Source organism: Bubalus bubalis, chromosome 3 (assembly GCF_019923935.1).
Source record: "Bubalus bubalis isolate 160015118507 breed Murrah chromosome 3, NDDB_SH_1, whole genome shotgun sequence".
Lineage (NCBI taxonomy): Eukaryota > Metazoa > Chordata > Mammalia > Artiodactyla > Bovidae > Bubalus > Bubalus bubalis.
Genome location: NC_059159.1, coordinates 136,244,893 through 136,270,573, shown reverse-complemented (window position 1 = coordinate 136,270,573; position 25,681 = coordinate 136,244,893). Strand labels below are relative to the sequence as shown.

Here is a 25,681-nt window from a genome sequence, read left to right as displayed (position 1 = left end):
TCTAGATTTTAAAAACACAGTCATATTTCCTTCCTTCCTTCACTCACTGTTTCCTCTGTGTTGAGTGTAATTCCATGCCACATACCAGGGGAGAGAAAACATAAAACCAATACTCCAGGAGCTTACTATGGTCTAATAGGAAGCCTAGACAGATACATGCATGTGTGCTCAGTCGTGTCTGACTCTTTGCAATCCCATGGACTGTAGCCAGCCAGGCTCCTCTGTCCATGGGAGTTCCCAGGGAGGAATATTGGAGTGGGTTGCCATTTTCTTCTTCAGGGAATCTTCCTCACCCAGGGATCAAACCTGGGTCTCCTGCATTGCAGGCAGATTCTTTACCAACTGAATTACTAGGCTTCCCATAGGAATAAAAGAGAGGGTGAATTTGAAAGACCCCCATGAATGCAGAACTAACAGAAGTTGGCCAGGAATACAGTTAGCTTGACTGGTTGGCAAGAATTCCATATCCCACTCTTACCTTGTGTTTATAATAGCCAGGACATGGAAGCAACCTAGATGTCCATCAGCAGATGAATGGATAAGAAAGCTGTGGTACATATACACAATGGAGTATTATTCAGCCATTAAAAAGAATACATTTGAAGCAGTTCTAATGAGGTGGATGAAACTGGAGCCTATTATACAGAGTGAAGTAAGACAGAAAGAAAAACACTGATACAGTATACTAACGCATATATATGGAATTTAGAAAGATGGTAACAATAACCCTGTGTATGAGACAGCAAAAGAGACACTGATGTATAGAACAGTCTTATGGACTCTGTGGGAGAGGGAGAGGGTGGGAAGATTTGGGAGAATGGCATTGAAACATGTAAAATATCATGTATGAAATGAGTTGCCAGTCCAGGTTCGATGCACGATACTGGATGCTTGGGGCTGGTGCACTGGGACGACCCAGAGGGATGGAATGGGGAGGGAGGAGGGAGGAGGGTTCAGGATGGGGAACACATGTATACCTGTGGCAGATTCATTTTGATATTTGGCAAAACTAATACAGTTATGTAAAGTTTAAAAATAAAATAAAATTAAAAAAAAAAAAAAGAACTCTAAAATAAAATTGTGTTGCTTTAAAAAGCCAAAAAAAAAAAAAAAAAAAAGGAAAGAAACAGATATATACGGGACTCTCTTGGTGGTCCACTGGTTAAAGCTCTGTGCTTCCAATGCAAGGGGTATGGGTGTGACCTCTGGTCAGGGAGCTAACAACCCACATGCCACTAGGCACAACCCACCCCCACCCAATAAACAGTTAAAAAAAATCCCATTAAATTAAAAAAAACCAGATATATGAAATAATTAAAAAACAGATATATAAAAAATATACATATTTTATATATAAAATAGGAGCAATGGGATAATCAGGGCAAAAGAAATAATCAGAGGAAAGACTGGTAAGGCTTACTCCATACCAGCCAATAGAAATATAATTCAAACCATACATGATTAAAATTTTCTAGTAGCCTGCAGTGCAGGAGACCTGGGTTCAATTCCCGGGTTGGGAAGATTCCCCTGGAGGAGGGGATGGCAACCCACTCCAATATTCTTGCCTGGAGAATCCCCATGGATATAGGAGCCTGGCAGGCTACAGTCCACAGGGTCACAAAGAATTGGACATGACTGACTAACTAAGCACAGCACAGTAGCCAAATTAAAACCAGTAAAGAGGAATATGTGAGGTTAATTTTAAACATTATTTAATATTAATTAATTTGATATTAATTTTAATTTAATGTTAACTGAAATGTTAATTTAATATTTAACCTAATATATCAAAATATTAATAATTTTAATATGTAATCAATATTAAGAATTATTAAGAAGCTATTTTACATTCTTTTTTTCATACTAAGTCTTTGGAATCTGGAAGGCATTTTCTACTTACAGTAATCTCAATTCAAACTGGCCACATTTCAAAGGTTCAATAGCCATGATTAGTGCAGGTTATGGTACAAATCTCATTGGAAAAGACTCTGATGCTGGGAGGGATTGGGGGCAGGAGGAGAAGGGGACGACAGAGGATGAGATGGCTGGATGGCATCCCTGACTCGATGGACGTGAGTCTCGGTGAACTCCGGGAGTTGGTGATGGACAGGGAGGCCTGGCGTGCTGCGATTCATGGGGTCGCAAAGAGTCGGACATGACTGAGCGACTGATCTGATCTGATGGTACAAATAAGTTATATTTATGCCTATAGGTTTCTAATGATACCATAGTGAACCCATTTTAAGCGTTATTTAAGTCACAAGTCAAGAAACTAACTTTTACTAAATATTTTGGACAGAATGGGGTTTTCTTTTTAATCACCTTGACACACTATTTATTCCATATAAAAAACCATCACTAAATGAGATGATAGCATGTAAATACTTAAAGACCACTTAGTACATATAAACTGCATTAAGATTAGAAAAAGCTGAACCATAGCCTCCTGGCAGCAGCATCTTTAGAAAGGAAATAAAACAAACAAAGGAGTACATCCTTATTTTAAATAGGTCCTCAAAGCTTATTTGAGTAGAATGGCAAAACCATGATTCAAAGAAATATTCCACATCAAATGTTACCTTTTCTTTTTCCTTCACTCATTGTCTGAATAGAAAGGCAGAGATCAGTGCTATCAACAATATTTTTTAATAAAAGATGCTCCCAGACCCAGAGATGCGCAGTCCCATTCTCTGGAGACCGAGAGATGTGAGACCCTGAGAGGGTCTCAGCTCCCTTACAACCTCCCAGGAATAAGGTAACAGGGCTGATTTGATGAGAGCAGATGGAAGGGAAGCTACTACCCCAGAACCAACAGCAGACATGGTGGAAACAGCACAGGGAGAAAAGAAACAGGAAACCAGAGCACGCCTGCGTGTCTCAGATCTGATGTTATTATGCACAAAATTTCACTTGGCTCATGTTAAATCTTTTAAAATTCTCACAGGAGAGAAAGAAACAAAGAGAGAGAGACTAAGTTTAATAGAACAGCAATGTGGAGATCATATGTTGTTGCTCTATTTCTATTTGTTCCCTTCAAGAAGCATCCAGGGACTTCCCTGATGACCCACTGGTTAAGAGTCTGCTTTCCAATGCAGGGTCTGTAGGTTCAATCCCTGGTCGGGGAACTAGGACCCCACGTGCTGAAGGGCAACTAAGTCACAACTAAGGCCCGGTGCAGTCAAATAAATAAAAAAAGAAGAAGAAGAAGCACCTAACACAGTCTGCAAAGTAACTTTTTGGTGAAACTGATTCTTGAGAGCTGATTTCTTACCTTGCTTTTGAATGAGAGAGAGAAAACAGAGAGAGAAGCTAAAGAGATCAGAAGAACAGAGCACAAAAACTTTAAAACTATTTTAGGAAATGTTTGATTTTTTTCTCGTCTTTGAGATCACCCAACCGTTTGAACTGGGGTTGAACTGAGCATAAACATTTTAAAAATTTCTCAAGTGTTTCCATTTGTATAAAGTCTGCCAAACAAAAAGTAATTGGGTTAGTTAGGGAAACACAGATGACTCCTAAGGATGATGTTTTAGTTAATTTGCTAAGATAGAAGGCTGAAATGGGAGGTCAGACAGGCTTTAACTGCAGTTACCAACTCAAGTGGTGTGTGGCCACAAAGACCACCTGACCTTCCAGGTTCAAAACAGGTCATCTGAAAGCTCCCATGGGTGCCCTGAAATGCCATTCTGAAAATGATTATGAGTGATGTGATCATGATCATGAAATATCACTCCAACCTGACTTCTGTACAGCATTTTGCAGGGGGAGTAGCCATGTGTGTGTGTATGTGTTCAGTCGTTTAGTTGTGCCAGCTTTTTGCAACCCCCTGGACTATAGCCCTCCAGGCTCCTCTGTCCATGGGATTCTCCAGACAAGAATACTGGGGTGGGTTGCCATTTCTTCCCCCAGGGGATCTTGCCAGCCCAGGGACTGAACCTGTGTCTCCTGCAGCTCCTATATTATCAGGCAGATTCTCTACCACACAGCCACCTGGGAAGCCCTGGAAGAGTTGGGTAGGAGTGGCAATCACCACTTTGTGGTTGAAGAAACCAGGGCCTAATGGGTGAAGTGAGTTGTCACACAGCCAGTTTAGGGCAAAATCGAAAGCTGCATTTTCTGACTCCAACCAGGGCTAAAGTCTTTCCTGGTCCTCAATTCTACGAAGCTGACATCCCTGCTACCTCACCCACTCCCCTCAAAGTCCACCCTCATTGTCCTGCATTCTGGCTACTAGGGTGCTGCATTATTCACTGCATTACTTGTGACTGGGACAGGCCTTGTGCCTAAGACATTAGCTCATCAAACTCTCCCTACTAAGAAATGGAATATTTTCTGCCACATCAGTAAACAAAGGATGTCACAGTCACCAGCAGCTGCAACCCTCCAAAGTGAGCAGGTGAGCCCTGAGGGAACTCAGGAAAGAAAGAATACCTACCATCTAGGAGCCATCAGACTGAAGCCACTCCCTATGTTGAGCCCTGAGAAAACTCAGCATGTAAAAACACAGCATGCTGGCCTCAGACAGCTGAAGTGCATGTCAAAGGAATGGTTTCAGTGAGCCCAGACTCTTGCATCTTCCCATACATGGGAAGCATCTTCCCATACATGGGAAAGTGCTCAATTCCCTTAACTTGAGATATCTCGTTTTCTTTAATTAACAATCAACTTAAAAAAAAGTATTGGAAGATACTTGCTTGACAATATGATGCTGGTTTCTGCCATACATCTGCCATCTGCTGCAAAATTGCTGTACAACCTGGCCTCCCCTCACCTCCTCAGAGCAGTTTCTCAGAGCTATCTGAAACACTGTCTCCAGGCTGCAGTCCTCACTTTGCTGCAAATAAAACTTGCGACACTCAAGTTGTGAAAAATTTTTTCAATGCTACTCACACACCAGTGAGCTAAGGGAATAAGGTTTTACCTTCTCAGATAACAACCTACCATTTTCAAGATGTTTTCTGGAACTCAAGACCTGAGGAAGGATTTTAGAGAATTCAAGTCCAGTCTGACCCAAACTCTTGATGCCCATTGCCTAATTACCTCACTCTCTCAGGGTGGAAGAGAGCAATGGTCCACACCAGCATGCCACCCCAGTCGTGGCCAATGAACACAGCCTGAGAGATGCCCTAGGAGGACAAAGAAAGGGGAAGAGTGTGAGCAGGTTCCTGGGATGGGGGATAGGTGCTGAGAGCTGGAGGCCTGGTTCTCCCTTGAGGTCCAACCACAGCAACTACTTCCAATGTCCACTGTCTTGAAACCTCTGTCCCCACGTGTGGGCCCCACAGACCTGCCACACAAACAACTCGCCTTTTAAATCTTCTTGGAAGACTGAGGCCACTGGCCATGAATTCCCTCTCTACCTTCTCTCCAATCAAAATTTTTTTCACCTTCTTTCCTCCTATTTGTCTTAAAGTTAGAATGACTCCCCTCCCCTCCTGTGCTCATCTCACACTGAGTGGTTATTATTCTGTTCCCCATTCTTTTGGGATCTTCTCTCCCCTAAGTAGCCAGGAGAGCCTCAAAAGCATCTTGGAACTTCCTCTTCTCTGCTGCTGTAACCACGAATGACCACACTCCCTTCCATGGAAGACCTACTGTGTCACAGGCTCTTTGTCTTCTAACATACATTTTGCAAATGAAAGATGGTTCACAGTGGTCAAGAGACTTGCCCATGCTGCATGGATGATAAGTGGTGGAGGTCCCAGGTGGAGGTCAGACCCAGGTACCCCAACCTAAGGACTTCCCAGGTGGTGCTAGTGGTAAAAAATCCACCTGACAATGCAGGAGACATAAGAGATGCTTCCCTGAGTCAGGAAGATCCCCTGAAGGAGGGCATGGCAACCCACTCCAGTATTCTTGCTTGGAAAATCTCATGGACAGAGGAACCTGGTGGGTTAGTCCATAGCGTTGCAAAGAGTTGGACACTACCAAAGTGACTTAGCATGCACACAGCCCCCAACCTAAAATTGGGCGCCCTCCTCTATCCTACTTACTGATCACATTTAGGGCCTTCAGATCCTTCCCAGCCTCACTGGAAGGAAGTGGGCAGGACACAATCATTAAAAGAATGATACAACCATTAAGAACAGGATATCACAAAAATCTGTTAGAATGTACTAGGCCCAAGATGGCAAAAGGTTCGACCTCCAATAGACCTTGAGCCTCATTATATGCTCAAACATTCCAAACCACGTTAAATGAAGGCATTAGATTTTAAATATTTCAAAAGGGGTGTAACTTTTAAAAAGTTGTGTAATATTGTTGTTCAGTTGCTAAGTCATGTCCAACTCTTTTGTGACCCCATGGGCTGTAGCCTGCCAGACTCCTCTGTCCATGGGATTTCCCAGGCAAGAATACTGGAGTGGACTGTCATTTTCCTTCTCCAGGGGATCTTTCTGACTCAGGGGTCAAACCCACGTCCCCTGCATTGGCAGGCAGATCCCTTACCACTGAGCCACCTGGGAAGCACTGTGGGAATATTAGGATATTTTCCAAACTTCTTAACTTGGCACTAAGGCTCTCCACCTGGCTTAAAGCCAACAAAGATATCCTATCCTTCAGAAGATGCTTTTCATAAAACAAGAAGCAAAACAAATTCATCTGTGTATTCTCCAAACCTGTCTTAGTGGTCCCTTCCCACCCACCACCCCCACTTCCCTGGCCTGTGCCACTCCCTTGAGAGCTCTGACAGATGACATCTTCTAGGATTATATCTTTTCTTTAACTGCCCAGCCCCAAACAGAATTCTCCAAAGAGATCAGTTCAAGATAATTAACTTACCAACTTATCCAGGAAGGTGATCATGTCCTAAGAAAGAAAACACACAGCAAAATCAGAACTGTAGCCATCCAACTCAGCAGTTTGAAGATTAGAATTACTGTTTGCCTTTGTTACAGTCTGAATTGTGTCCTCCCCAACCACAATCCCATCCCCAAATTCCCCTAACCCAGAATATGGCTGTATTAAATATCTGAAGGTAGAGTCATTTAAAAAGTGATGAAGTTAAATGGGGCAATTAGGATGAGCCTTAATCCAATATAAAAGGGAAAACAACTATGGCTTCCTGTTTCTCAACCCCGCTTCTCCAAAAAGACTCCCAGGTAACTTGTCACACCATCTCTGTCTGAGCCAACGCAAAGGGCCTCTGCTCAGTACAATAAGTCTACAGAGCTGCATATACGGAACCCATAAGGGTGGGGCCCTGAGCCAGTAAGATTAGTGTTCTTATAAGAATAGCCCCAGAGTTGTTCTCTCTCCCTGCCATGTGAAGACACAGCAAGAAGGCAGTCACCTGCAGGCCAGGGAGTCCCTCACGAGAACTTGAGCCTACTGGAACCAGATCCCAGACTTTCAGCCTCAAGAAAGGGGAGAAATACATTTCTGTGGTTTAAGCCCTCTGGTCTGTGGTATCTTGTCATGTAAGCTCTAGCCAACCAATGTATACACTAATGGGGAATTTAGCTGAGAGATTCCCAGAAACTCCATGACATGCAAAGTGGCAGCACCCATAAGGTTCCCGATGAGGAACCAACAGACTGTCTGATGTAAGAGCATCTCTAAGAGGTGAAGGGTGCAGAACTGTGGTCCAGCTACAGTGACTGGGGTGAACTGAGTCCCCCATCAGCGAGAAAAATGATTAAGGAGGAATGTGGGAAATGAAATAAACACAGGAACCCCTTTACCTTCTCCTCCTAGCTGACATTGTCCATACCACTCCCTCAGCACTGAAGTTTTATTCATAGCATCTCCCCACTTCCTTCTTTCTTTATTATTCCCTTAATTTATGGGTTCTCAGATTGGTTCCTCAGACTTGCCTGAGCACGGGCGCTGTTTGCAGAGTCCACAACTCTGCTTTGGAAGCAACTCAGAGCATGGGCTTTGCTTTTTGGCAACTTACAGAGGCTGTTCACAGGCTAGAGTGAAGTCAGGGTCACTAATTCCAGGGCAGCCAGAATCCTGTGCTGTTCCTGGGACCACTTCATTTCTAACAAGAAACAGCATCATTCTCACAGTTCCCTGAAGGATCTCTGGTCCTGGGGAAATCATTTCCAGAAGCAAGGTCCTGGATCCATACATATTCTCAGAGGTCTACCCAGATAACTATCCACTGGAAAACTCACTAAGTGTACTTTTTCTGTATGACAGGTAGGCCTATACCTGGGCAGGCCACGGTCTCCTCATCCTGCCAGTAATAAGCATTTGTAATTTTAGCATAATCAGTGGCATCACCAGTTTTCAGGCCACACAGGAGGCTGTTTCTTCCTCCTGGTCCCTCCAGCCTTTGCTTTTGCTCTAGGGCTGATGGAGGTTTGAGAGCAAGCTCTGAGATGAGGGTCCCCCTCCTAATGGTGCTTATGCCTTAGAATAGGAAGACCACTGCAGTCTCCAGTCCACACACTCACTCCCAGGGTCTGACCAAAAATGTTTTTACTAAAATAAAGTGATTTTTAAAAATTCTCAGGATAGAAAGGTGATATGGTGGAGTAGTTAAGAGCAGGAGCAGGGGAGCTACTACAGAATTCAAACCTGGCTCTAAAACTGTTGACCTCAGGCAAATTATATGAATCCTTGCACTCAATTTCCTTTTCCATCAAACACTCAGAAAAATACTTGATATACAGGGTGTGCGTGCATGCTGAGTTGCTTCAGTCATGACTCTTTGCAACCCTATGGACTATAGCCTGCCAGGCTCCTCTGTCCATGGGATTCTCCAGGCAAGAATACTGGAGTGTGTTGCCATGCCCTCCTCCAGGGAAACTTCCCAACCCAGCGATCCAACCAGCATCTCTTACGTCTCCAGCTTTGGCAGGCAGGTTCTTTGCCACTAGCACCACCTGGGAAAACCTACTTGATATACAGTGAATGTTGGCTATTATTTCAAAATATTTCAACCTTCAGAAAGAACTTATACCCAAATGCTGTGAAATGCTGCATTCTTAGGACTTAAATCACACTTCTGTCTTTTATCAATGAAAACACAGGATGGAAAAGAAGTTACAGATGTTACCCAAAGACCTTTCTTACCTTGCTTAACACTTCCAAGGAATATTCTTCTATTTCTGCAATTATAAATAAAAGAAACATTTAATTTAATTTAATTTGTGTGATTAAAAATTCAGTTCAGTTCAGTCTCTCAGTCATGTCCGACTCTTTGCAACCCCATGAATCGCAGCACGCCAGACCTCCCTGTCCATCACCAACTCCCGGAGTTTACCCAAACTCATGTCCATTGAGTCGGTGATGCAATCCAGCCACCTCATCCTCTGTCATCCCCTTCTCCTCCTGCCCCCAATCCCTCCCAGTTACCAACAAACTAAAAAGGCCCCTTAGCAAAAAAAAAATGTATCTTATTACATGATTAGATTGATATAGTCCGTACAAGGGATTCAGGGAAGATTACAATAGAGATGAATGAAAATAAACACTTAAATAATTAAAGAAAATACCCTTAGGCATCTTTCCTGAATATCTGGACTGAGTCCTTCCTTTTTTTTTTTTTTTTTTGAGTTCATCCAACAAGAAGCCATAACTTTATTAATAATAGAAACAGTACAAATTTCAAACCCAGCTGCAGTTACTCTTTTTAAACACCAAAAAAAGGTCCTCTTTTCAGATGGTTACATTGTTAATTCCATAATAGCATTTACAATATCATTACTGTTGTTCTTCAGGGCTCTGACTGCCTTTGCTCTCGACACATTTGCTTGTGACATGACCAATTCTATGTCCTTAACTTCCACACCTGTTTCATCAACCTCTTCCTCTTCACTCTCCTCTTGTACAGTTGGAGTCTGTGTGTTTTCTTGGATGTTTGAGACAGCTTCACCTTGAACTTTGAATTTCTCAGCAGCTGCTAACTGTGCTTGCTGAGATAAATCCTCAATCTTGGCTTCCCCAAAAACAATGTAGGTATCTGAAGCCGGGCTCTTGTACACATCTGGTTTTGTGATGACAAAAAAGATATTCTTAGATTTCCGGATAGTGACTCTAGTAACCCCTATAATCTGTTGAAGACCCAGTTTGGACATAGCCTTCTGTGCCTTCTTTTCACTCCGGCTCTTTTGCTTTACTGACTGGTTCTTCATCGATTTCAGCTGCTGCTGCCAGCTGAGCTTGTGTGGTTGCCTGTGTAGAATCCTGCTCCTCAAGCTCTGGGACTGATTCATCACTATCAGATTCTGTTCCAGACCCTGTCTCAGCCTGGGGCTGTGGCAACTCCTGCTCTGTAGCAGGGACGGTGTCTGTGGCTTCACCGGGCATTTTGTGCGGGGAACGTGGAACCAAGATGACAGCAGAAAGAGCTGAGTCTTTCCTTTTACCTAAAATGCTTCTGTGTCATTCAAGAGGTAGTAAGCTGAGGCTGAGTTGACATGATGACATTCAGGGAACAATCATAGAGGCACACTCTTGCCATGATAGGCTGAGTGGCCTGGAGGTGGCCCCTGAGTGCCTGAGAGCCCCAGCCCATGTCAGGGGGCTTCCAACTCAGCATAGCAGGGCTGATGTGAATGTGGCTGCAGCAGCTCGGGAAAGGGGTGGTGAGCCCCTGCCTGGGCTCACTAAGCTGCTAAGAGCATCCTTGACGACAGAGGGACCAGCGACTGCTGCACACCTGACTGCTTCCCATTCCCTCCTCCACATGGCATTCTTAAAGGTTGGGTGCTGAGGAACCCTCTGACACTGATAAAGACAATGCACTCTTGGGCAATCCAGTGGTTAAGACTTTGCCTTTCAATGCAGGGGGTGCAGTTTCGATATCTGGTCAGGGAGCCAAGATCCCACATGCCTTGTGGCCAAAAAACCAAAAACATAAAACAGAAGCAATGCTGTAACAAATTCAACAAAGACTTTAAAAATTGTCCTAATTAAAAAAAAATCTTAAAAATATAATGGATTCCTCCCTTCCCAGGGGAAATGCTCATAAACTCACATGTGGTCTCAAGGGTTCACAGGCTCTGACATCCTCGGATGGGCTCCCACTAGGACCCATAGATGCTGGGTTAAGTAAGAATCTGGCCTACAAATTACTGTATGATTCAGCAATTCCACTTCTGGTTATATATGCCAAAGAACTGACAGGAGGGATGCAAAGAGATATTTGTACACCCATGTTAATTGCAGCATTATTCACAATAGCCAAAAGGTGAAGCCATCCCAGTGTCCATCAATAGATGCATGTATAAACAAACTGTGGTCTATTCATACAACAAAATATTGTGTGCATGTGTGTTCAGTCCCTCAGTGGTGTCCGACTCTTTGCAACCCTATAAACTGTAGCCTGCCAGGCTCCTCTGTCCGTGGGATTATTCTGGAAAGAATACTAGAGTGGGCTGCCATGCCCTCATCTAGGAGATCTCCCCGACCCAAGAGTCAAACCTGCATCTCCTGAGGCTCCTGCATTGGCAGGCATATTCTTTTATCACTGATCTACTGAGCCTCCCACAATGGAATATTATTCACCTTTAAAAAGGAAGGAAATTGTGATACAGGGTATAACATGGATGAACCCTGATGACATTATGCTAAGTGAAATAAGTCAATTACAAAAGGATAGATACTGTATGATCCACTTAGATGAGGTACCTGGTCAAGTTTATAGAATCAGAGAGCAGAAGGGAGCTTGGTGGGAACTGAGGGGAGGGAGAAGGGGGAGTCACTGGTTAATGGTCCAGAGATTCAGTTCTGCAAGATGAAAAAAGAAGCTGCTGCTGCTGCTGCTGCTAAGTTGCTTCAGTCGTGTCCGACTCTGTGCGACCCCATACACGGCAGCCCACCAGGCTCCCCTGTCCCTGGGATTCTCCAGGCAAGAACACTGGAGTAGGTTGCCATTTCCTTCTCCAATGCATGAAAGTGAAAAGTGAAAGGGAAGTCGCTCAGTCGTGTCCGACTCTTCGTGACCCCATGGACTGCAGCCTACCAGGCTCCTCCGTCCATGGGATTTTCCAGGCAAGAGTACTGGAGTGGGGTGCCATTGCCTTCTCTGAAAAAGAAGCTAGATGGTACCAATTACACTTTATATCCTCACTGACTCACAGGAGACTCCCTTGGCGGCACAGACTGCTGAGTTTCTTATATTCATTCAGAGTATGAGGACCAGAGTCATCTGGGGCCCAAAGTGCACAGACATGGACACTGCAGGAACTGGGAGGGGAGGGGGAAGTCAGACCTCCTGAAAGGGCTGCCTGCTCTGACATGAGACCAGGGGAAGACAGTGCAGTTGGAGAGCTCAGACAGTCAGAGGGCATGACCCACACAGGAACAGCTGTAAAACAGCTAACTCACCAGGAGGAGCAGATGACTCTCCGTAGCCTTTCATGTCCACGGCTAGGACCCGGAAACCCGCCTGGGCCAGAGCAGGGATCTAGAGCACAAACATTTCAGAACCCCTCCGGTGTGGTCTCATCAGTACTTTTTGGACACTCCCTTTTTGCTTCTTATAAGTGGCTTGGTTCTAAGTGCCACATTATACTACCTGGAATTCTTGCCATGGGGTTGGAATCTCACTGGGATGGGGCTGCCATGGATGGTGGTAGGGTTTGTACACTGCACCTACTGCGACACCAGAGAGAGTAGCTTTCCTAGCAAAGACCTTGCAGATTTTTATAATCACTACAGACACTTCCCAGCAGGTGGCATAAAGCATCTTGAGGAAGTCGACCTTTATGTAATCTGCAAAGAGAGTATAGGGACTAGCACAGCTCTGAGCTCTGAAGCCATCTCTGACCCCAATATTTCAGAGATATCATGGTCATCCTTGGGAGACGATGCTCCACAGCAAGGTGTCAGCTTCTTAACGATATCCAAGTCTGGGTCACACCATCTAGATGCTTCCCTCCCCTCACCTGACCGGGGTGTTTCTCCCAGTTTCCCTTACCTGATACCTCCAAGAGAACCAACTCTCAGGAAATCCATGGCAGAGGCACACGACAGGGCCGGAGCCCAGCTCCACAAAATGCAGACGCACTCCAGGCTGTAGAAGAGAGAGGGGAACAGAGAGTGATCACAGCCTGCAGGCCAGAGGGAACCAACACCTCTTCCCCAGACCACACAGCCATTTCAGTATGCTGCCAGATCACTTGCTCCTGGCCTGGCTTTCTCAGCGAAAACCCCCAATGTTAGAAGAAAATGTCTGAGAAGAGACAAATGGCCAAAATGTGCAACAGAAATAGGCAGCTTCACTGGAACAAGAAAAGCATGAAAAGAAGATCATAATGTCAATCCCAAAGAAAGGAAATGCCAAAGAATGCTCAAACTACCGCACAATTACACTCATCCACACGCTAGTAATGTTCAAACCTCCCCAACCCAGGCTTCAGCAATAGGTGAACCGTGAACTTCCAGATGTTCAAGCTGGTTTTAGAAAAGGCAGAGGAACCAGAGATCAAATTGCCAACATCCGCTGGATCATCGAAAAAGCAAGAGAGTTCCAGAAAAACATCTATTTCTGCTTTATTGACTATGCCAAAGCCTTTGACTGTGAGGATCACAATAAACTGTGGAAAATTCTGAAAGAGATGGGAATACCAGAGCACCTGACCTGCCTCTTGAGAAACCTGTCAGGAAGCAACAGTTAGAACTGGACATGGAACAACAGACTGGTTCCAAATAGGAAAAGAAGTACGTCAAGGCTGTATATTGTCATCATGCTTATTTAACTTATATGCAGAGTACATCATAAGAAACACTGGGCTGGATGAAGCACAAGCTGGAATCAAGATTGCTGGGAGAAATATCAATAACCTCAGATATGCAGATAACACCACCTTTATGGCAGAAAATGAAGAAGAACTAAAGAGCCTCTTGATGAAAGTGAGACAGGAGAGTGAAAAAGTTGGCTTAAAGCTCAACATTCAGAAAACTAAGATCATGGCATCCGGTCCCATCACTTCATGGGAAATAGATGGGGAAACAGTGGAAACAGTGGCTGATTTTATTTTTCTAGGCTCCAAAATCACTGCAGATGGTGATTGCAGCCATGAAATTAAAAGACACTTACTCCTTGGAAGAAAAGTTATGACCAACCTAGACAGCATATTCAAAAGCAGAGACATTACTTTGCCAACAAAGGTGTGTCTAGTCAAGGCTAAGATTTTTCCAGTAGTCATGTATGGATGTGAGAGTTGGACTATAAGGAAAGCTGAGGGCCGAAGAATTGATGCTTTTGAACTGTGGTGTTGGAGAAGACTCTTGCGAGTCCCTTGGACTGCAAGGAGATCCACCCAGTCCATCCTAAAGGAGGTCAGTCCTGGGTGTTCATTGGAAGAACTGATGTTGAAGTTGAAACTCCAATACTTTGGCCACCTGATGTGAAGAGCTGACTCCTTTGAAAAGACCCTGATGCTGGGAAAGATTGACGGCAGGAGGAGAAGGGGACAACAGAGATGGTTGGATGGCATCACTGACTCAATGGACATGAGTTTGGGTAGGCTCTAGGAGTTGGTGATGGACAGGGAGGCCTGGCCTGTGGTGGTTAATGGGGTCACAAAGAGTTGGACATGACTGAGTGACTGAACTGAACTAAATTGAAGTGAACGTCGGAAAACAAACTGATTTTGCCTTCCTCCCTAAAAGGCCCTCATATCCTGTCAGGGTTTCTGGTACCATATGTATTGCATATTTTAAACTAGGGGCTGGGGCTTTCCTGGTGGTCTAGTGCTTAACAATCCTACTTGCAATGCAAGGGACACCAGCTCCATTGGAGGTTGGGAGGATCCCACATGCCACAGGGCAACTAAACCCGTGCACCACAACTAATGAGCCTGCACTCTGGAGCCCAAGAGCTGCAACTACTGAAGGCCGTGCACCCTAGAGCCCATGCTCTGCAACAAGAGAAGCCATGGCAACAAGAAGCCTGAGCACCACAACTACAGAGTAGCCCTCTGCTTGCTGCAACTAAAGAAAGCCCTGGAACAGCAACAAAGACCCAGCATAAACAAAAATAAAATCAAGTAATTAATTAAAAATAAAGTAAACTGGGAGCTGCTCTTGTGCAGGGCATAATATTCACATGAAGGTGCAGAACACCATGATTGTTACGTTAAAAGCTGTTTGTCTCTTGAATATGAATTTTTTTCCCCAGCTCTGCTATACTTCTGGTCTTTTGTGGACTACACAGGTGTGCCTAAGACTGCTCGGGCTGAAAATCCACCTTCTTCTCTACTCCTTGGCTTCTGCTGACATTTTCCAGGCCTCTCCCAACCTCGCTGCAGTGGGTGTGGCCATGTGACTTAGCCAGTGCTGCTTGAGTGCAGGAGCCCTGAGTTCCATTTGGGCCAAAAACCTCTCTCGCGCCTGGTTCCCCCTCGCTTTTCCTATCTGTACCTGAATGGACTGGACCGTGAGGAAGGAAGAACCTGCAAAAAGAAGAAGCCTGGGTGCTTGAATGACTGTGAGGAGAGAGCCCATTCCCAAACCAAACTGGATTCCCAATCCCAAACTGGATTGCGCTGCCAGACAGAAACAAACTTGGGAGTCAAGCCACTGAAAGTGTGGGGCTATTTATTACAGCATCGAGCCTACCCTGACCATTACAGCAGGGTCTAAGCAAAAGAGCTAAAGCAATATATAGTCAAAGCACCCTATTTTCCCCTCAAAATACATATCTTTAAATTTCTAATGGAAATAAATGAAAAAAAAAAAATAAGCTCCATCTTATGGAAATCTACTTGGAATGACTCTATTTCACTGCATCTCATACAACTCCAAGGTGGGATTCCAAACTGGAAGTTTCACTCATAATTCCCAATGAGCTATTTTGCTCAAGAAAACATCAGGCTGATGTTTCACAAACTATTTCATGGACAATAGTTTTTTTTTTTTTTTTTTTTTAAATGAGAATATGTTCTATAGTCTTTCCTTCAGTACTTGGCAAAGAAAGGGAATTGAACTTTTTTGTTTAGGCAACAGTTAATATGCATGGGGTTGCTAAGAGTCGGACACGACTGAGCGACTTCACTTTCACTTTTCACTTTCATGCATTGGAGAAGGAAATGGCAACCCACTCCAGTGTTCTTGCCTGGAGAATCCCAGGGATGGGGGAGCCTGGGGGGCTGCCGTCTATGGGGTCGCACAGAGTCGGACACAACTGAAGTGACTTAGCAGCAGCAATATGCTTTAATTTGTAAAACTTGAATTTTATATGTAAAATTGTTATTTAGTCGCTAAGTCATGTCTGACTCTTTGGCGACCCCATGGACTATAGCGCACCAGGCTCCTCTGTCTATGCAGTTTTCCCGGGCAAGAATACTGGAGTGGGTTGCCATTTCCTTTTCCAGGAATTGAACTTTAAATTCTATACTCCTTTATATTGAAAAATATTACAGTGCTGTTGTCCAGTCAAATGATCCTAACCGCCCTCTGTTCTTAATGGATCTTAACTAAAAGGTTTGTTCTTTCAGCTGAGTAGCTCAGCAAACACCTGCACTTTCCCATCCTTTGAACAACTTGTTAATACAACTGTCATTAAGCCAGAAATCGGAGATCTATTATTAGCCCACTTTGAGTTTCATTGGTATCAAGGCAACAGTACCCGCAGAGCCTAGGATCCCCAGAGGCCACTACCCCAGTCCTTAAGTTTGGGGTGAGGCCAGAGGAGGTGGTTAGGCAGCTCCTAACCACTCCTTCACACTCCTTCCAGGTCAAATAGGAATCTATTGAAACTGGCTGGATATGCAAACATCAGGAGGATTGTGAGAACAAACACTGTCCACTGGGTTGGAGACGCAGGGTCAGAGCCCAGACCCCAGCCCCAGGCAAGGAGGCCCTCATGCTGATTCAGTATTAGAGATGAGGTCTGGAAGGAGCTTATGAAACCTTCACCCCTCCAAGAGTACCCAGGACCGCACTCACTGATGCTCACCAGAAACGCCCTTTCTCACTGTTCAAATCCCACTCATTCTCTGATGCCCGCTTCGCCACTGAGCCTTATCCCCAGCAATTACATTATAGTCACTTTCTCCATCCCCATAGCACCCATTCTGGGTACCTGAGTCACTGCCAGTAGGGCCATATCCTGTGATGTCACCATGGGAAATATTTTCCTGGCAGACTGCAGACCGCACAAGTCCTGAGGTCATGGAAGACCTCCATTCATCTAGGTTGTTTCTTGAGGTGCCGAGCAAACAGCAATGCTCCCTGAATATCCCTGTGGCTCTCCTCCAGGACATCAGGCACCCCCCGGCCACACACCCCCAGGTCCCAGAACCGCACAGCTCAGGACACCTGCTCTCTTTGTCCTCAGCTCTCTTCTTTGTGGAGCATGAGGCACAACGCCCCATGATCAACACAGGATATTTCAGTTAATCCTTACAAGAACACCAAGACCAGGTATTAGCACCGTCACATCACATAGCTGTGTATACTGAGGTTCAGGACATTAAGAAATGTACACATATGTGTATACTTAGTAAGTGCCAAAGCAGGATTCTAACTGGTTCTTTCCGGCTCCAAAGCAACTGTTGGTTTTTTGGTTGTGTGTCAGCTAACCCAGAGCTATACTTGCTTTTTTAGTTAAGTGGTAACAGTGCCAAATGAAGAAAGATCCCAAAATGAACCTGAGTAGATGTCCCAAAGCCCTGTCCTGTATGCCGACTGGGTCGGAAGTCAGGGCCCCTCTGCACATGGCCTTGGTCTTGCCGTAGCCCTGATCCCTGGGCTTAAAACTGGCCGTCTCCCTCTTTTTCTTTTCCCTGCAGTTTCCCCAGGACAGGTCTGGTGCCTCCCTGTACCCTTCATATCTGGCTCATGCCTGACACAAAGGAAGGCCCCAATCACACTCACCAGATAAAATAATGAAATTAAGTGCCAGACACACAGGATGTGCAGGCCAAGCAAGGCCCCCACATGGCCTGTTGTTTGGTGGGAGTCTGATCACACTGGCCCACATCTGTTGTCAAGTTTTGAGGAATGATGCTTTTGTTGTGTTGTTGTTTAGTTGCTAAGTCATGTCCAATCTTTTTTGACCTCATGGACTCTATAGCTCACCATGCTCCTCTGTCCTTGGGATTTCCCAGGCAAGAATACTGGAGTGCATTGCCATTTCCTTCTCCAGGGGATCTTCCTGATCCAGGGATCGAATCCATATCTCCTGTATTGGCAGGTGGATTCTTTACCACTGAGCCACCAGGGAAGGTGGATGCTTGTGGGAAAGGCCTTTTCCCTATAAATGGTGGGTGTGCAGCTCCCCGGGAGATTTCACAAATGTACATGGGCTGGTTGGAGAGGGCTTGGCTGACAGCGAGAGTGCATGGACTCACCTTTATGGGCACGTATCCATGGGTCATGGTGCTTGGATCACATGAGATGGGCTGGGGGGCTGTGGTTTGGAGAAGCTGAAAGTAAGAGACACACAGTAAGGGAGATGGCTCTGCTTCTGTCCACAAGACCTCTGAGTTCACAAAGTATTGCAAGACAGCCCCAAGTTGTGCCATGGCCTCCTGAGCTGATGAGGTGACTGACCTACTGGCCCCCTCTCCCCTTGGGTCATAGCCAGGCTTCACTCCCTCCATTTCCCCCTGGGTCAGTGGAGTCTGGTAACTGAGTTCTGGCCAATGGGTAGCAGACAAAAGAGTATGGCCCATGCAACTAGAGGTGATCATACTGAGAGAAGCAACTCAGAAAGAGAAAGACAAATACCATACTGTCATTTATACGTAGACTCTAAAATATGCACAAATGAACCTATCTGTGAAAGAGAAACAGACTCAGACAATAAACAACAAGGCCCTACTATATAGCACAGGGAACTATATTCAATGCTGTTGTGTAGTCGCTAAGTTGTGTCTGACTCTTTTGCGATCCCATGGACTGTAACCCACTAGGCTCCTCTGTCCATGGGATTTCCCAGGCAAGGCTACTGGAGTGGGTTGCCATTTCCTTCTCCAGGGGATCTTCCCAGACCAGGAATCGAACCTGCATCACCTGGATTGCAAGAGGATTCTTTACTGCTGAGCCACCAGGGAAGCTCATGGAAAAGATTTTTAAAATGCATGAAAAATAAAAGAAGAGCGTGGTCTGACCACCAGACCTGTGAAAATCCACATGCGAATAATGGAGGAAGTAGACTGTGAAACTGACCTCCTTTTAAAAATGGAAGAGTCTGCCTGGGAATCTGTAGAGGGTGAGACTGGTGGGTCTCCACCTATGCAGTGTTCAGAAAGGACCCAGGGTGAGGTGGCAGGGATGGGCAGCTGGGTGCCTCTGACAGTGATGAGGGAGTCAAGACAGCTGCCAGGGCCAGTGTACCCTGGAGTCCTTTTTCTAATGTGTCCCCAACTTCCCAGGTCACACACTAGGGGATGTCTCCCTGATTCCATGGATGGGGAAGGTGGGGGTTTCCTACAAACACATGGTTCTCCCATGTTTTTGTCCAGCTTATAAAGCCCACTCATGACTGATTCCCATAGCCTTTCTGACAGATAAGAGGCACTTCCCTCTTTTAAAAGGAGTGATTAGCATTTTTCCTTACACCTTCCCCATGCCTCTTAGGAGGACAAGTGGGACATAGCTTACTTTCCCTATTACAACAAGGCCGGTGTGTGTGGCTCAGATATGATGAAGGGATAAATCTCGTAAGTGGGAGCAGCAAGTGGCCACTCTAATCCCAGGTTTGGCGCTTCCTTCTCTGCTGCACAAGGCTTCTGGGCTTGTGGAAAGACAAATCAAGCTTGGGAGAGATGCTCTAACGTTGTGAAGTCATTGTGCTGTGTGTGCTATGCTAAGTTGCTTCAATCATCTCTGACTCTGCGATACTATGGACTGTAGCCCACCAGCCTCCTCTGAGTCCATGGGATTCTCCAGGCAAGAAAACTGGAGTGGGTTGCCATTTCCTTCTCCAGGGGATATTCTAGACCCAGGGATGGACCTGAGTCTCCTGCATTGGCAGGCGGGTTCTTTACTACTGAGTCACTTAACTTCCCCCAAAAGACCCCTCACAGCACCACTGTGGTCTGGCTTTGTTTTCATCACATGCTTTGTGCAAAGGAGGCACCACTATTATTGAAGATCTACAATGACTGTGTAAGAGATTAGAAAATATATTAATATATCTCAGTCTCTGCCTGGCACAGAGCTCATGAAGCCCTTGTAAATTCTTAAGTAGTAACAGTGCTCATTGAAAAAGCAAGAGAGTTCCAGAAAAACATCTATTTCTGCTTTATTGACTATGCCAAAGCCTTTGACTCTGTGGATCACAATAAATTGGAAAATTCTGAAAGAGATAGGAATACCAGACTACCTGACCTGCCTCTTGAGAGATCTGTATGCAGGTCAGGAGGCAACAGTTAGAACTGGACATGGAACAACTGACTGGTTCCAAATAGGTAAAGAAGTACGTCAAGACTGTATATTGTCATCATGCTTATTTAACTTATATGCAGAGTACATCATGAGAAATGCTGGGCTGGAAGAAGCACAAGCTGGAATCAAGATTGCCAGGAGAAATATCAATAACCTCAGATATGCAGATGACACTGCCATTATGGCAGAAAGTGAAGAGGAACTAAAAAGCCTCTTGATGAAGGTGAAAGTGGAGAGTGAAAAAGTTGGCTTAAAGCTCTACATTCAGAAAACGAAGATCATGGCATCTGGTCCTATCACTTCATGGCAAATAGATGGGGAAACAGTGGAAACAGTGGCAGACTTTATTTTCTTGGGTTCCAAAACCACTGAATATTATGATTGCAGCCATGAAATAAAAAGACGCTTACTCCTTGGAAGGAAAGTTATGACCAACCTAGACAGCATATTAAAAAGCAGAGACATTACTTTGCCAACAAAGGCCCCTCTAGTCAAGGTTATGGTTTTTCCAGTGGTCATGTATGGATGTGAGAGTTGGACTATAAAGAAAGCTGAGTGCTGAAGAATTGATGCTTTTGAACTGTGGTGTTGGCAAAGACTCTTGAGAGTCCCTTGGACTGCAAGGAGATCCAACCAGTCCATCCTAAAGGAAACCAGTCCTGAGTGTTCATTGGAAGGACTGATGTTGAAACTGAAACTCCAATACTTTGGCCACCTGATGCGAGGAACTGACTTCACTGGAAAAGACCCTGATGCTGGGAAAGACTGAGGGCAGGAGGAGAAGGGGATGACAGAGGATGAGATGGTTGGATGGCATCACTGACTCAATGAACATGAGTTTGAGTAAACTCCGGGAGTTGGTGATGGACAGGGAGGCCTGGCATGCTACAGTCCATGGCATCACAAAGAGTCGGACACGACTGAGCAACTGAACTGGACTGAACTGAAGAGTGCTCAGAGCATCTTTTGTTCTAATGAGGTGACTCTGGGTGGGTTCCTGGGTGGGGGCTCATCACCAGAAAGACAAAGCCAGGATTAGAAGCTTGGGATTTTCAGCCACAACAATGTCTGGAAGGGGAGGGAGGGAGGAAGGGCTGGAAGTGGAGTTAATAATTGATCACGTCTACATGAGGAAGTCTCCATGAACATCCACCCAACTCCAGGAGCATGGAGTTCAGAGACCTTCTAGGCTGGTCAAATCCACACTGAAAGGGTAACATGCCACAACTCCAGGGAGACAGAGGCTCCTGTGCTCGGGACCCTCCCAGATCTTGCCCTGTGCCTCCCTTCATCTGGCTGTTCATCTGTGTCCTTTATTAAATTCTTTTATAAACTGGTTAGGGTTAGGGTTCTCCAGGGGATCTTCCCAACCCAGGGATTGAACCTGGGCCTCCTGCATTGCAGGCAGATTCTTTCCCAACTGAGCCACCAGGAAAGCCCGAATAACACTTTATAAACGGGTAAACAAAAGTGCTTCCCTGAGTTCTGTGAGCACTGTAACAAGTTAGCGGATTCGGGGGCTGGGGTTCTGAGACCCTCCAATTTATAGCCAATCAGTTGGAAGCACAGGTGACAACTTGAATGTGGGGTTGGCATCTGAAGTTGAGGGATCAGTCTTGTCAGACTGAGCTCTTAACCTGTGAGCTCTCCAGGTAGATGGTGTCAGAACTAAGTTAAACTGAAGGCTACCCAGCTCGTGTGGCAGAGTGTCAGGGAATGTTCAACAGTAGGATTCCTGTGTGCTGTTTCCTATCTCTCTTGAACCCTCTGTTCCTTATCAGTTCCTGATAGGAGCAAGAGGAGCGGCAAGCCACTCCCAGGACTGAGGTCAAAGAGATGGGATTCTTGCATAGGATTTCCTTCATTAGCTTTTCCATTTGGTGAAAGGGATTATCTACGACCCTCTTTTGATATGGATTGCCTTTTGGCCTTATGGCCTCTACTGCTCTTTGTTTCCTTGGTAACTCCTGGTAAAGCCTGGTCTTTTGATCTTTATCTGAAGAAGCTATCTTGTAATATGGTATATATACTCACACAAAATTCAATAAAGCACCCTTATTCCATCAGACTTGGGTCCCTGTGCTCTTCCTTCTCTCTCTCTCTCTCTTTCTGTCTTATTTCCTGGAGTGTGAAGGCGAGCTGCATAACCCGGGGAATATTACCCCCTTTCCTTCTTTCACTTTCTTATTGTCGACTCTGGACCACCAGGTTCCAGTCCACTGAAGGACCCCAACAAGTGGTGCCCAGAACAGGGGCCTGGTATATGTGGTACTTCGGACGGAGTGACTCAGGGCCTATTGAGGCCGGTAAGTACAAGGACATGGGTCAAATGGCTGGAAAGCCCCCTCACTTTTCTACTTTACTTCATCACCTATTTAAAGTTCAGGGACTTTCGGTTTTGTGCCAGAGTAGAGGCTTGCCTTCAAACAATAATTGAACATAATCCCCGGTTCCCTGATGAAGGCAGTTTTGATTTAGAAATTTGGCACTGGGTCAAAGAGAATGTTGAACAAGCCGCTAGACGGGGAAAAAATATTCCAATTGATTTCTGGCCCCTGTGGGCTCTCATTAAAGCTGTAATCTGCCATTTCAAGGCAATTCTAGCCCTCCCGATATTCGACAACAGACAGAATGCTTACTACATTAATATGAATTAGATGATGAAATTTTACAAAAGGCCCAATTAGAACAACATAAAATATTTCAGAATTTTCCTACAAGCCCTGCCCCGGCTGCTCCAAATGCTCCTCCTCTTTCAACAGGCGTGAATCCAAAAGTCTCTCTTTTTCTAGAACTTAATGCTTCTGACGACTCTCCTGAGACACTTTGTGACACCAAAACTGGCAATACTTTTCTGGATAATAATAAGTCCTTAGCACAAGTTCATATTTGCAAAAAATTGCTACCTACTCACTCTCCTTTGCGACAGAGGCACTGATTTGCAATCACAAGTCTCTGAAGCCGGTGGTTTTTTCCGCCTTCCCAGTTTTAGGAAATGCAAATGCTCAAAGGCAAATAATACCTCAATATAAAGGTATTAACTTTTCTCACATGCAACAAATGAAAAAGGCTGTAACTATGTATGGCCCACATTCGCCTTTTACTAGAAAAATTCTAAATGCTATGGTGTCTTCTACTGGAACCTTTATTCCCTATGATTGGTGAACTTTAATAAAAGCTCTCCTTAAACCAGGAGAATATCTCCAACGGACAATGTGGTTTTAAGATATAGCCAGAGATCATGCTAACAAAAACACTCGAGCTGGCACTCCCCCAAACCAAATTACTTCTGAAATGTTAACTGGCACTGGACAATTTGACGCTATAGAAGCTCAAATACAATGCCCGCCTTTGTTGCATGAATAATTAAAAACAGTGGCTCTTGAAGCTTGGGATAGAATTACTCCTCAAGGAGAACCTACAGGTAGCTACACTAAAATATTACAAGGACCTAATGAAACTTATGCTGATTTTTTTAGCTAGATTAGAAACTGCTATTTCCCATACTGTAATCAGAGAAGAAGCTAAAAGGCAACTAGAGAAATTACTTGCTTATGAAAATGCAAATCAGGGATGTCAAAAGGCTATAGCCCCAATTCGTGAGACAGGGACTATTATTGATTATTTGAAGGCTTGTCACAATCTAGGATCAGAGACTCAAAAAATGCAAATGCTAGCTGAAACAATGGCTGCTTGCTTTAAAAAGGGAAATGAGGGATGTTTTACATGCGGGGATAAGAACTATTTAAAAAGGGATTGTCTTAAGAAAGCTAATAAAAAACGTCCAAAAGTCTGCTCCTAGAAACCTTCGGTCTTTTACTCGGCCGATCTAGTTTGACTTCTAAAGGAATTAATTAACTGTTCACCCTGGAGTAATCGATTCAGATTATAAAGGAGAAATTCAAATTATGATGTCATCTAAGATTTTATGACAATTCAAAAGGGGGGACAAAATTGTTCAATTACTTCTTTTACCCTACATTTCTATTAACTCTTCTAATGATGTACGGACAGGGGGATTCGGCAGTACAGATCAAAAACAATCTTTATGGACATCATTGGTATCTGAATATGTCCGACCAAATATAAATATCAAAATTAACGGTAAAAGATTTTCTGGTCTCCTCGATATTGGATCTGATATTACTATTATATCCAAACATTTATGGCTCAAATCCTGGCCTATACAAAAAATCTCTTGCCAAATTGTAGGAATTTCTCAAATCAAAGTACAAGAAGTTCATCAAAGTGTTCAAATCTACCCATGTGAGGGACCAGAAGGCCAAACTGCAACATTAAAACCTTATGTGATAGATGCACCCCTTAATCTAATAGAAAGGGACTTACTTATGCAATGGCAAACTCAGATATACAGTCCACATTTTTCCTAGGGGCCACTGCTCATTTAACAAATAATACAATTATTAAAATAACTTGGAAGAATGATGAGCCCATTTGGACAGAGCAGTGGCCTCTTATGAAAGAGAACAGGCTGCTAAAGAACTTATAGATACACAATTAGAATTGAAACATATTGAGGAATAGTACTCTCCTTGGAACTCTCCAAGTTATATTTTTGTTATAAAAAAGAAATCTAAAAACTGGCATCTCTTAACAGACTTTAGAAAAGTTATTGCTACTATGAAACCTATGGGTGCATTACAACCAGGAATCCCTTCACCTACCACTATTCCTCAAAATTGGCACATTATTACTATTGATTTGCAAGATTGCTTTTTTAATATACCTCTATGAGATTCGCTTTCTCTCTCCTTTATCCCAATCATATCAGGCTTCATAAACGATACCAATGGACTGTATTGCATTAAGGAATGATGAACTCTCCCACTATGCGTCAGTACTATGTAGCTAAAGCCCTTGAGCCTGTGAGAAAACAATTTCCTGACTTGCGACCCCATGGACTGTAGCCTATCAGGCTCCTCCGTCCATGGGATTTTCCAGGCAAGAGTGCTGGAGTGGATTGCCATTTCCTTCTCCAGGAGATATTCCCCACCCAGGAACTGAACCCGGGTCTCCCGCATTGCAGCCAGACACTTTACAGTCTGAGCCACCGGGGAAGCCCTGTTATCCTTTATATGGATGATATATTGTTTTCGGCTCCATCCATTTTAGAAACTCAACATACGTTTGATACAGCTCAACAATGCTTAAACTCTGGATTAATTATTGCCCCTGAAAAAATTTAAACCTCTACACCTTATCATTACTTAGGATTTGTTGTTAATAGACAACATATTACTCCCCAACTAACTCAGATTCATACTGATAACCTTAAATGATTTTCAGAAACCCTTGCTGCTGCTGCTACTAAGTCACTTCAGTTGTGTCCGACTCTGTGTGACCCCATAGACGGCAGCCCACCAGG

The 25,681-nt window shown here is 44.5% G+C and overlaps 1 protein-coding gene and 1 pseudogene across 3 annotated transcripts in view; both read right to left on the bottom strand.

Moving 5' to 3' along the window:
- EPHX2 (epoxide hydrolase 2) overlaps positions 1 to 25,681 on the bottom strand; it is a 63,065-nt gene that overhangs the window by 20,439 nt on the left and 16,945 nt on the right. For all 3 annotated transcript variants that reach the window (XM_044940180.2, XM_006057307.4, XR_327460.4), the window contains exons 6-11: positions 18,255 to 18,329; positions 12,875 to 12,970; positions 12,283 to 12,361; positions 9,025 to 9,059; positions 6,781 to 6,807; positions 5,041 to 5,126 (exon numbers count right to left, since the gene is read on the bottom strand). In XM_044940180.2, the coding sequence (XP_044796115.2) occupies positions 5,041 to 5,126; positions 6,781 to 6,807; positions 9,025 to 9,059; positions 12,283 to 12,361; positions 12,875 to 12,970; positions 18,255 to 18,329 (398 nt within the window). The remainder of the gene's footprint in view (positions 1 to 5,040; positions 5,127 to 6,780; positions 6,808 to 9,024; positions 9,060 to 12,282; positions 12,362 to 12,874; positions 12,971 to 18,254; positions 18,330 to 25,681) is intronic.
- Positions 9,512 to 10,322, bottom strand: LOC102410942 (annotated as a pseudogene).